The sequence below is a fragment of the Symphalangus syndactylus genome, chromosome 21 (assembly GCF_028878055.3).
Source record: "Symphalangus syndactylus isolate Jambi chromosome 21, NHGRI_mSymSyn1-v2.1_pri, whole genome shotgun sequence".
Lineage (NCBI taxonomy): Eukaryota > Metazoa > Chordata > Mammalia > Primates > Hylobatidae > Symphalangus > Symphalangus syndactylus.
In genome coordinates, this window is record NC_072443.2 from 58,149,216 (window position 1) to 58,161,694 (window position 12,479).

Below are 12,479 nucleotides of genomic sequence, written 5' to 3' on the forward strand. Positions count from 1 at the left end.
GTAGGAGCGGCCCACAGAGGGCCTGGGGTGGTGGGGGCTGGGAAGATTGGACAACACAACCTTGGGCTGGCTACTCAGGAGCCCCAGTTCACACTTGGCCCACCCACCATCCGCTGTGGTTGCCCACCGTTCTCGAGACTCAGCCTGACCCCGAGGTCTTCCTGGAAAGGCATAGGATGCTCCTTGCTCTGGGGGAGCTGTGTGAAGAGGGGCACTTGCAGGCTGAGGAGGAAGATAACAGAGGGGGAGAAGGGGCCACGGTGAGGCTTCCTGAAGGGAGCTGGGTCTGTGAGGAGCGTGAAGAGTGGGGTGTCCCTGTGTAATCTGGCTGTGCTGGGCCCACTGGGAGTTGTGTAGGACTGAGGAAGTGGATGGGGTGAGGATGGTGATGCTAGAAGTGGTCACCTCCCCCGGCCACCCCACCCAGCCTCCTGTCCCTGTCCCCACAGGGCATTGCAGGCACTGACGTGGCCAAGGAGGCCTCAGACATCATCCTGACAGACGACAATTTCAGCAGCATCGTCAAGGCAGTGATGTGGGGCCGCAACGTCTATGACAGCATCTCCAAGTTCTTGCAGTTCCAGCTCACAGTCAACGTGGTGGCTGTGATTGTGGCCTTCACGGGCGCCTGCATCACGCAGGTGGGTCCTCAGGGGACCATACCAAAGCCTGGGGGAGGGCGGAGACCCCCCACAGAGGCTCGGGGGCCTTAGGGTACTCCAAGTTGTCCCTGTCAGAACAGCCGGGGATGAGGCACCCATCGATGGAGCACCTGCTGGGGGCCAGGAACTGCATCACAGAGCTCAGGTGCAGGCACTGGCCCCAGGGGAGTTGAGGACATGAGGCTCAGAGAGGTGGCGTGACTTGTTCAAGGTCACCCAGCAAATGGGAGCTGTCAGACTCACAGCCTGGCCCTCACTGCAGGAGGCGGGAGAGGGAATCCTCAAGAGAAGGCAGGGCCCTTGGCCACCACGAGGGCAGAGGGAGGCAGGGAGGGGCGGGCCAGGGCCCAAGGGGGATCAGGCATCCAGGTGAGGACAAAGAGCCAGTGGGGTCCCTGGGGCCCTGGCTCTGGACTGGAGTGTGGAGTGCCTTAGGAGGTGCTAGGTGGGGATAACTGGAGGGAGTCGGGGGTCTCGCTCACTGGGAAGGTCACAGAGGAGTCTGGCCAGATACCACGACTGGGTCTGGAGCAGCCCTATGCACTGAGCCTGGCAGGCAGGCCCCGGATGTCTGCAGACTCACTGCTTCTGCATCACAGCTCCGTGAGGCAGGAACTGTGATGATCCCCATTTTACAGAGGCAGAAACTGAGGCTCAGAGGATGGACTGGCCAGCGACCTGCCATTTTTCTTGCAGTCTCCTGATACTCCCCACAGGGGCTGACCAGCCTGGCCGGGGAGGCAAGAATGGGTCTCCCTTAGCCCCAGGGGATCCCCAAGGCCCAACACTCCCAGTAGCCACCTGGGCAGACAAGCCCATGCCCACAGGAGCCCCCAGAGGCCCAGAGTGCAGCGCTGCCCCAAGAGCTGTGTGGCGCGGGAACACTGCTCCCCTCTGTTGCTTCCTGCACTGGGGGAATATAGGTGTGGCAGCTCCGGCTACCCCAGCCCCGAGAAGAGTCGGAGCCTTGGGAGGGTGGCTGGGCCCAGGAAGGGCCCTCTTTCCTGGCCTGTGGATGAGACGCTCCCTCTAGTGGCAGCTTGAGGAACACTCCTGCGGCCCCAGCAACTTGGAAACCAGAAGGTCTTGATGCCAGATAGGGAAACTGAGGTTCTGAAATGACTATCAGTTTGCCTGAGGTCTTTGATTGAGTTGGTGGCGAGGCCATGCAGCATTGATAGGAAGACGGGCACGCGTGACCCCAAGGCATATGGAATCAGAGAAAGCCCAGGGGTGGGGAGGCCGGGGGCAAGGGGAGCAAGGTTGAGGCAGGGAGGAGGTGGGAGAGAAGGCCAGGAGCAGGGGCTATGATGAAACCTGGGAGATGATGAGTGGAAGGGATGCAGGTATATGGGGCCTTGGGAGAGGACAGAGGTGGGAAGAGCATCAGGTTTGGGCTGTTGAGCTTACAGAGTCTGGGGGCTTCCTGGAGGAGGTGTTCCATAGGCCACTAGATGGATGTAGCTAAAGCCACAGGAAGAGAAGAATGGGGCTGAGGCAGGAACACAGATTTAAAGGAGGGGAGGATGACAACCAGGAGAGTGGGGTCAGGATTGCAAGTGGGAGGGAGTGGCCGAGTGCAGGGGCGAGGTCAGTGACATGTGGCTGAGAAGAGGTCCTGCAACTCGTGGTACAGAAGGTGCTGGTGACATGGGAGGAGGGCATTCTGGGAGCGTGGAGGAGCCAAAGTCTGGCTGCTGTGGACAAGATACGTGGGGGTGTGAGGAAGGATGGGGACGGCAGACTCAGCTCCTCTCAGCCAAAGAGACAGGTCCGAAAGGGTCCCTCCCAGAACCTGGACAGTGGTGACCTACAAGTGGTGAGGTCCTTAAGTTTTAGTTGCTTCTGCTATTCCTCATTTGCCAACATTTCCTACCTTGAAATGTATTAACTTTTGAGTCATAGATAGGCACAATAATTTTTTAAGGTAAGGCGGGATAAGAGGGGAGGAGAAATTGGGGGGGCGGGGGTTGGGCACTGTTTGTAGGATAGGAGAGCCCAAGGGGGAGGAGGCAGTGGGGGGAGGAGGTAGGAGCCCATGCCGGGGGTGGTGGGAATGGTCCTGGCCTCAGCCAGGAGAGACCCCCTCCTCGGGGGCTGGAGGGGAGAGGGGAAGATGGTGAGATGCAGCTGAATTTACCAGAAGGCAGGGAGCTGGTGGCCATCGGGCCTGGGGGGACTCACTTCTCTCCTGGCGGGGAAGATGTGGCTGAGGTGGGCGGGTCTGCGCTGTTCTCCAGAGAAGGCATCAGAGAACGACTCCCTGCCTGCTGGAGAGCCAAGGGGCAGGTCGGCCTCCAGCCTCCAGCAGGAGCCTGCGGACACTACGCCATGAGCCCGCCCAGCACCTCACAGCGGCAGGTGGGTGCACAGGTGACAGCCCTCTCCTGCCCGTCCCCAGGACTCCCCCCTGAAGGCCGTGCAGATGCTCTGGGTGAACCTCATCATGGACACGTTTGCCTCGCTGGCACTGGCCACCGAGCCGCCCACAGAGACCCTGCTGCTGAGGAAGCCGTACGGCCGCAACAAGCCGCTCATCTCCAGGACCATGATGAAGAACATCCTGGGCCATGCCGTCTACCAGCTTGCCCTCATCTTCACCCTGCTCTTTGTTGGTGAGCGCCTCGCCCACCCACGCCTCTCCCAGGCGGGGTCATCACCTTCCGGGTGCACCATGGCTCTCACCCAGCATTCTCGATTCACAACCCCCTCCTGTTTTGCTAATGGGGAAATCGAGGCCCAGGGAGGTCAAGTAAGTTGCCCAAGGTCACACCAGTGACTCTTGAACAGGGCCTGGCCCTGTCCCAGCGCTGGCTGACCCCAAAGCCATCAGTGGCTTTCTCCACTGGTGACAGCTCCTGGCACCATGTACAGACCATGCAGGGCCCTGTCTGGGTGCTGAAGTACTGCATGGCAGCCCCAGAGGCACCTGAGGCTGGGAGGGGTGTGACTCACCCCTTCTCTGACCCATTCCAGCACCTTATCCTGGCCCCGTGGAAGGGACCCTCAGCAAGGCTTCCTGGGGAAGGGCACACATGCTCACACCACCACCGATTCTCACAATGCTTCCACCTGGGCTGCCCGGTTGGGTCTTCCACTCAGTGAGGCAAGCACATTTGCCTCCACCCCACATTACAAATGAGGGCACCAAGGCTCAGAGAGGTGAGGTGACTTGCCCAAGTGCACACAGCCAGTCTGAGGAAGAGTCTGGGCACAGAACCAGGTCTGGCTGGGGCCAAGACTGGCCTGGTTTCCACAGATGCTTCGGAGGCAATCCCAGCAAAGCCTACCCCCAGGTCACAGATGGGGAAACAGGCCCAGAGAGGGGAAGGGTCTGGCCCGCAGTCCCACATGGAATCAGGGCCAGTGCTCTCCTTACAGGAGCCTCCTGGAGATGGCCTTTCACTCGTCCTCAAAGCCCAGAGTGTGATGGAGGTGGGCATGGATCCATTCCTCAAAGGCAGTTGCCTTTTATAAATTTTGAAAGTAGTGTGTTGTCAGGACACATTTTACTGTTGTAAAACTTATCATGAAAAAGCTTAGAGGAAGCCACGTATATGCAGAACTAGAAGAGACTCAGAGGAGGTGCAGGGGTTGGAGAGGAGAGGAGAGTGGGGGTCCTGGTCGGCTTGCTGGCTTGGCCACTTGAGCAGCGCCTACCCTGGGTAGTCTTGGGACATCTCACACCCAGAAAACTCCACAAGCCTTCTGGCACCACTTTACTCAGCTGTGCAAAAGGACACAGGACTTCTCCAGGTGCAGTGGCTCATGCCTGTAATCCCAGCACTTTGGGAGGCCGAGGCGGGTGGATCACTTGAGGTCAGGAATTCGAGACCAGCATGGCCAACATGGAGAAACCCCATCTCTACTAAAAATACAAAAATTAGCTGGGCATGATGGTGCACACCTGTAATCCCAGCTACTTGAGAGGCTAAAGCAGGAGAATCACTTGAACCCAGGAGGCAGATGTTGCAGTGAGCCGAGATCACGCCACTGTCCTCTAGCCCGGGCAACAACGAGACTCCATCTCAAAAACAAAGCAAAACAAAAAGGATACAGGACTGCATCAGACACCCCATCAGCAGCGTCTACACAGCAGTGCCCTGCCATGTGACAGCTCAGGTGTTAGAATGAAGCCACATGGGAGGTTCCAGAGCCAGCCTGGCCCAGAAGTCCTGGGCTCCATATAGGAATTGGCATCTCTAGTAACAGCCCCATGAGCTTGTAGAGGTCTCAGCAAGGGACATGCTCAGGAACAGGAAGCAGCACTCTCGCGGCAGTGCAAAGCCTCCCACAGGTATCCTGTCCTCGCAGTCCAGAATGAGTTTTCCAGTCTGAGGTCACTTTTTAGAAGCCATGTCACCCACCTTTAACACAGCTGGCCGTCCACCTTTATCAGGTTTCTGTAGAAAAAGTGGAAGACAGTTCCCCAAGGCCTTTCTTCCCCAGAGGAGAAAGGGCTTTGCTGACCCTTCAGTCCTACTCTCTGACGAGCCAACAGCACAGCCCTGGCCCCCCAGTGTCCAAGCATGCCTTGATGTCTTGGGGATTCACCTCACAGCTCAGAAGAGGCCCCCACGAAAGGCCAGCCATCTCCCCTCTGATTCCCCCACCGCTGCCTTCAGCCCAGCCCCACTCTGTCACCTGGCAGGCGAGAAGATGTTCCAGATCGACAGCGGGAGGAACGCGCCCCTGCATTCGCCACCCTCAGAGCATTACACCATCATCTTCAACACCTTCGTCATGATGCAGCTCTTCAACGAGATCAACGCCCGCAAGATCCACGGCGAGCGCAATGTCTTTGACGGCATCTTCCGGAACCCCATCTTCTGCACCATCGTGCTGGGCACTTTTGCCATCCAGGTAGTAAGGCCCCCACCCTAACCAGGCCTGAGGTGGACAGCAAGCAGCCAGAGCCCCTGGGCAGGGCCCTGAGAGCCCAGCCCTCTGTGCTGGTCCCTGATGGCCTCTCTCTCTCTCTCTCTCTGCTCCCCTGTGACCTCCAGATAGTAATCGTGCAGTTTGGAGGGAAGCCATTCAGCTGCTCTCCACTGCAGCTGGACCAGTGGATGTGGTGCATATTCATTGGGTTAGGAGAGCTCGTTTGGGGCCAGGTAAGTTCCTGGTAGGTCGCAGGAGGTGCCTCAGCAGGGCAAGGGAGACAGCACTGGATGGAGAATCCAGGACCCCCAGGAACGGGCTGCCAGACCCCAGGCAAGCCCCTCCCTATCTCTGGACATCTGAGCAAGGGGGCTTGTCCCAGGTCCTACACTGGTCGTCTGGGTGCTACTGCTCTGATTTTTGCCTTATATCTATCTACCACTGCTCCTGTTGTTTATGTAATATTTTCTCTGAATCACATCAGCTTTTTTAACTTAAATTTGTTTTTAAAGGCAACATCATATTACTAAGACAACTGAAAAATCAGTATCACTTGTCATAAATGGAAGCTAACAAAAACATTAATGTAATGAGAATGACGTTATTAAACTCTAGCTAGAAGCCATGGCCTGCCAGGGATTCAAGGCTGGAGCAGCTTGTTAGGAAGGGAGATGAATCCATGGTCTGCGGGCGCTGGTGGCCAGCTGGTGTCAATCAGGATCCTTTAGAGCACTCAGAGGGAACGCAAGCAGGACACAGTCTGCCACATTGCAGTGTTACTCAGTGCTGTGCCTGTGGCCATCTGAGAGCTGCCCCAGCTCTGGGGCTCCTTGGGCTGGATGCTCTTTAGGGACCCTTCCAGCTTTGACCCCAGAATATTCTCCCGCCAATTCCTTTTTCTACGTTTGCCCGAGTTTCAGACCCTGTGACAGCTCTGACAGCATGCAGCTCAAAGGCTCCTGACCCAGGACACAGGACTTGGGAGGAGTGCCCAGAACCAACTCAGGGCCTAAGGGGCTTTATTCCCAAGGTGCTCACACATCCAGGCAGTGGGACCCCATGGGTGGGAGGCATTGTTCTTGCCTTCAAGCTGTCTGCAAGCTAGAGTGAGAAGCTACAGGGGCAAAAATTAACTAAAAGATAAATAAGAAAGTTTAGTTTCATCCAAAAGGACTTCCTGTAACCTTTGGGGCTTCTTTGGAGAGTGATAAATCCCTGGGCACCCTGGGGGCCAGGCTATCTTTATCCCACTGGGGCCCACCCCCTACAGGAGGCTCCTGGGGGCTGGGCCCAGTATCTGAGGGAAGGATTCAGAGGACTAAGGTTAATGCCAGCGGGCAGTGCTGACTTTACACTCCCAGGGAGCCCCCTGAGGCTGCATTCAAGCCAGCGCCTGACTGCCCCTACAGGAGATGGAAGGGGCCTCTGATATCTGCCACCTCAGCTTTCCTGTAGGGCCTGCGTCTGGGTCCTCAGCCCCATGGACAAGCCCTTTGGGGAAGATTAGGAATGAAGGCATAGTTCTTTCCCATTCTGCCTTCCCAGTCCAGGATTGGCTGCCCTCAGGGTCCAGTGACCTCAGGAGGAATAAGGGACAGAGGAATAAGTAACCCCAGGAGAGCCGATGGCCAGCCACGGGCCAGGCTCATGCAGGACGAGTTAGACCCTCCACCGTGCCCAGTTCTCACCATGCCCAGAGCGGCCCCCACTTTACAGCTAGGAAAACCAAAGCTCAGCAAGGTTAAATGACTTGCCCAAGGCCACAGGACCAGGGCTGTCTGGGGTATTCAAAGCCACATCTGTCCAACTCCTAGAGGCCAAGATTGTCCACTATGTACCCCGACTCTGAATGAGTGAATTAAAAAGCAAATTGCACTCCAGCCTGGGCAACAAGAGTGAAACTCCATCTCAAAAAAAAAAAGAAATTGTCAAAGACTGGGCTGAGGAACAGGTGAGGTGGGTGAAGGAGTAGATTGATCACATGCCTGGGTGAGTGGGTAGGAGGAGGGAGGTAGAGGAGCGGGTGTCAGGGAGAGAAGGCCACCAGGAAGGACAGCCCCACCGTCCTGACAGACAGGGTCCCTTGCAGGTCATCGCCACCATCCCGACCAGCAGACTCAAGTTCCTCAAGGAGGCAGGCAGGCTCACGCAGAAGGAGGAGATCCCGGAGGAGGAGCTCAACGAGGACGTGGAGGAGATCGACCATGCGGAGCGGGAGCTGCGGCGGGGCCAGATCCTGTGGTTCCGAGGCCTGAATCGGATCCAGACGCAGGTACAGGAGGCTCTTGGGGGCTGGGCCCAGGCCTGGCCGGGGCGGGCCAGGGGATGGAGGTGAGTGTGCTTGTGCTGCCCCCCAGGGCCCAGCTCTGGTGCTGAGGGAGGGTGGCTACAGAGGGGTCCCGGCCAGCTCTCACCAGCCACTTGCACACCCACGTTGCACACACACTCCTGTGGCTGCTAAGGAACAGCATGGCCTCCACAGGGAGGTCCATTGTGCCCTCTCAGGGCAGCAAGGGGAAGCGGTAGGAGTCACACCCACCATGGTCTCCAGGGGGATTTCCCTGATAGGGTGGGGAAGGGTGGCTCTGAGGGCAGAGGTGAGGGAGGGGACTGTCGCTCAGGGCTGGGGGCACCCACCCAGAGGGGCTGTGTAAGGCTGGACAGAAGCTGCAGGCCAGGTCGCCCAGGGTCCCCCAGGGCCTGGTGGTCAGGGGGTCCGCCGCCTCCACTGGGGCTTCAGTTGCTCTCCTCAGCTTCCCCTAGGGGGTGGAGAGGCTGTGGGGAGCAAAGGTCAGTCATCCTCAAGTACACACAGACACACGTGCACACACCAAGCACACCAGGGGAGCACAGATGCAGGGCGTAGCCAGCCAGAAGCAGGTTTCTTCCCCAGAGCAGAGAGAGCATAGCTGCCATGTGGCACACGACACACCTGCGCGCCCCCCACCCCCACCCCCCACACACACACCGCATGCTCTCACATGGTCCCCTTATGCCTGGAGCAGATGTTGTAGCTCACAAGTGCTGTCCCAGCCCTGCGAGGGGAGGGTCAGAAGGGGCTCTGTGGGTCTCTTTCCCAGACCATCTGCGGAGCTGGAGTGGGAGCTCCTCCATGCCCCAGAATACTCAGGTGAAGTGCAGTGTAGAAGCAGCCACCTGGCCACCATCCTGCCAGCTGTGGCCCAGCACCTCATTTCCATCCGATGTAGCAGAGAGCCCACCTGGGTCATCTCCCACCCCTCTGTACCCTGTCCCAAACCTCACCTCATGTGACCTTCACAGCCCTGGGAGGTAGATGTGACTGCCCCAGTTTTAGAGGTTACCGAGGTCCAGGAGATGGCCCCTTCTACCAAGCTGGCACAGCTGGGGCCGGGACTGGAAGCAGGTTTCAGACCCGGAGCTGCCTGACACGGGCCTGGGCTCACCTTCCCTGATTAGGACCCTGGCAGCCAGCCCTCCCAGCCTGCCCCCACCTCCTGGGAGGTCCAGGACAACTCAGTGAATATGTCCTTGGTGCTGTCACTGCTCTGGCGGCAAGGCCATGCAGGGGTCTCCAAATTATGGGAGGAAGCAAGGACTGCGATTTCTGGAGTGGGCACGGGCGCCTGTCTTGCCTGCCTCTTGTGGAACGCTAACGTGGGTGAGGTGCTTTGCCACTTACAGATAACCCTGCCAGGCAGGTGGCATTGACCCTTCTTAAGAACAAGAAACTCAACGCAGAGAGGTGGCTTGCCCAAGGTCACCTAGCTAGTAAGTGACAGAGCTGGAATTTAGGCCAAGCTCTGTCCACCTCAGGACCCCCACCATACCCTCTACCTCCTCCACGCCTGTACCTGAGGGAGGCTGAACACTGCTCTTTTCCCTCCAGATACCATGTTTAATCACTGCCTCCCCCACTGGCCAGCCCACTGGCCCCTAAGCCACTAGCACAGGACAAAGGCCGGACCCCCTGTGTCCTGCCGGGGACCCTGGGGCCTGCAGGTGGGCCCAGAGCTGAGCAGACGTTTTTCAGAGCCTTGGAGTGTGTCTGATATTTTTGTTTTGATTTAAGTGACATTGTCGTTGTTGCCGTGGCTGCGGCTGTTCTTGTGACGTTGCGCCTGTCAGTCATGTAGCTGTTGTGTTCGTTCTTCTCGCAACTTGTCTCGTTCTCTCCTCCGTTGCAGATTGAAGTAGTCAATACTTTCAAGAGCGGGGCCTCCTTTCAGGGGGCCCTGCGGAGACAGTCCTCGGTCACCAGCCAGAGCCAGGATGTAGCCAATCTCTCTAGCCCTAGTCGCGTGTCGTTGTCCAATGCTCTTTCCTCTCCGACCAGCCTTCCTCCTGCTGCAGCCGGGCGTGAGTGTGACTCCTTACTGCCTCCGGCTGGCACTGCCCACGCCAGCTCCCAGGCGGGCAGGGGCTGGGGCACCAGAGGACATGGGGGGCAGCCGGTCACAATCAGGCCCAGGGGGCTGAAGGGTCCCAGCCACCCAAGAGGGTCCCGTTGGTCAGGAGAGCGTAGCCAGTCATGCGGTGGCAGTCACTCAGTGGACCAGGGTCAGTCAGAGGGTCGTTAGGGTCCCAAGTGGCCAAAAAGTCTGGTTCGGTCAAGGGATCACCATTGGTCAAGAGGACATCAGTGACCAAATGGTCCCAATCCACCACAGGGTCCCGGCAGCCAGAGGGGGACAGACATGGAGGGGACACAGAGTGTCCCACTGGCCCAGGGTCATATGTGGTCAGGAAAAGCCTGGACCACCAAGGCAAGGGTTGGAGTTGGACAGGAGGTCCCAGTCTTGCAGTCAAAGTCAGCAGAAGGGTCACTGTGGGTCAAGGGGAGCAAGCCCCTTAGGGTCACAGTCAGTCACATTGGGATCCACCCAGGAGAGGGTCACGTCATCCAGACTTTCCCAGCTGGTCAGGGGGTACCCACAGTAATGAGGGTCATGGTCAAGGGGGATGGTTGAGCCAAGAGGTCACTGCAGGTCAGAGGTCATAGTCAGCCAGGGATCCCAGGCCACCTAGGAGCTCACAGCCTAGACACTGCACCCCAGCAGTTCAGAGTCTCTGCCCACTTCCTGTCACTCCTCCCCTTGCACTTTTGACAGCATCAGCTGCCCTGTAGACACCTTTCCCTGTGGCTGAGCTTGGAACTTGCTGAAGTTCTAAGCCCTTCCTGGAAAGGACAAGGTCCCTGGCCCATTCAGCTTGACCCCTGGTAGAAAATGGTGGGTCGAGCCTCACATCTTGCCTGGGTGCCAGCAGGCCCAGAGGGACCTGATCTGCCCTTCGGCATCCTGCCCTCCTCTATCTGAGAGATAGCCCGGGACTGCGGCTCCTCCTTCATCTCCCTCCTGCCAAGCTCATCTCCTCATGCCACCACTTCTGATCTAGGTCACTCATTGCTGGCTTTGTCTAGCTCTTTCCCGGACCCATGGCTTCAGGCCCCATAGGGAACAAGTCTGTCTTTCCTCCCATCACCCTGCTATGTTTCCAGTCAGGCCCTTCTGATCTGCAGGGGAGCCCCTGGTTCTGGTCTTCTCCAATCGGCATAGTGTCAGTCTTAGCCTCCAGCTTCTTTGATGAGAAGTAGACTCCAGCTCATCTCTTGAAACTTTATAAAGGGCCTCTACCCCCATCCAAAACCAGAACACCCACAACACAACCCCCTGCAGCCAAGCAGGTAACCCTGTGTGCTGGTGGGAGCACCTCCCTCAGTGCCTCCAGCAGGAGGCGCGGGCCACAGAGAGCCTATTGATGGCAAATGTCCACGACCCATAGCGGCAGGACAGAAGCAGAAAGCAGGGAAGGAGCCCCTCAGTGCTCATTCGTCAGCACAGAAATGCAGTGCTGGGGAGGACCGGGGAGCCAAGATGAAATGGAGATGCATTTCAGCAGATGGTGGCTGAGTCACATTTCCATGAGATACCGTCACTAGGCAGTCACTGCCAGGATTTCTCGGGGAAGGCAACACTGGTCCCATCCTCCTCCCCTTTAGACCAGAGAGCTCTCCCCTTAGCAGTGGCCTAGCCAGCTGACCTCCCAGCTCCTTTCTGCACCAGCTCAGCTCTGGCCTTGCTCAGCACCCCCACCTATCCTGAGGTGCGGTGACCAAGTGTCCCAGCAGGGAGAGCTACATGGAGAAGAATCCACTTCTTCTGTTTTGCCACCCCTCCCGATGACTCCTGCGGCCCTCTGGCTGGGGCTGCCTGCTAGGAGTCTGGCTTCTGGGTGAAGGCCCAGTTCTTCGTCCATCCCAGTTCAGCCTCTTTCTTGAAGGGCAGCACTTCACCCTGGCCACGACAGAGCACACTTGACATCGCTGGGCACCCCCACTGCCTTTGGAAGTCGTCCCTGAGTTAGCCCCTCATCTTAGCTTTCACAGTCTGGAAGCTAGAGGTGTCCTCTCAAACCTCAGCCACTTCTTTCTCAGCTTTTCTTCTGCATCATTTGCAAAGCCATTCAATAGGGCCAATCCGGGAACAACACTTCTTTGCAGAAATGCCCTTTTCTTCATTTCTGCAGAAATGCTTAGACAGGAATGTGTCTACACTGACCTCCTTCCAAGCCGGATCAGTCCCCTGTAACCCGTGGTTACCCCAACTTTGGAACAGTCTTGGAAAAGAAGCCCAGGCAGAGGCTCAGCCAAAGCCAACTTGACAGTCCTTGCCCTAACCCCTCATTCTCTCAGGGGACCCAGCGGGGCTGGCCAGGGCCTCCCCACCCTGCTCACCATCTTGCCTCTCCCTCTTCACGCCTCCTGGAGAATCTCACATTCCCCCTCTGTGACAGAATCCAGCCTGTAATTCTGGGTCCCTCCTGAGACCCTTCCTGAGCCTATGGTCTTAAAAAGAGCCTGACCAAACCCCTGCCTGAGGGCACTGGTTCCCAGACAGGATCACAGCCTCTGCGGTTTCAGTACACATATTTGGACAACACAGCCTCGTGCCTCCT

At 57.8% G+C, this 12,479-nt stretch overlaps 1 protein-coding gene across 12 annotated transcripts in view; it reads left to right on the forward strand.

The window, feature by feature from the left end:
* The window catches only part of ATP2B2 (ATPase plasma membrane Ca2+ transporting 2), a 126,042-nt gene that overhangs the window by 108,097 nt on the left and 5,466 nt on the right, over window positions 1-12,479 (forward strand). For 6 of the 12 annotated variants that reach the window (XM_063630704.1, XM_055260184.2, XM_055260186.2 and 3 more), the window contains 5 exons: window positions 450-641; window positions 3,064-3,277; window positions 5,314-5,525; window positions 5,669-5,776; window positions 7,633-7,815. In XM_063630704.1, the coding sequence (XP_063486774.1) occupies window positions 450-641; window positions 3,064-3,277; window positions 5,314-5,525; window positions 5,669-5,776; window positions 7,633-7,815 (909 nt within the window). Of the gene's footprint in view, window positions 1-449; window positions 642-3,063; window positions 3,278-5,313; window positions 5,526-5,668; window positions 5,777-7,632; window positions 7,816-9,709; window positions 9,882-12,479 lie in introns of all 12 variants that reach the window. The other 6 variants (XM_055260190.2, XM_055260187.2, XM_055260193.2 and 3 more) reach the window with 3 other exon arrangements.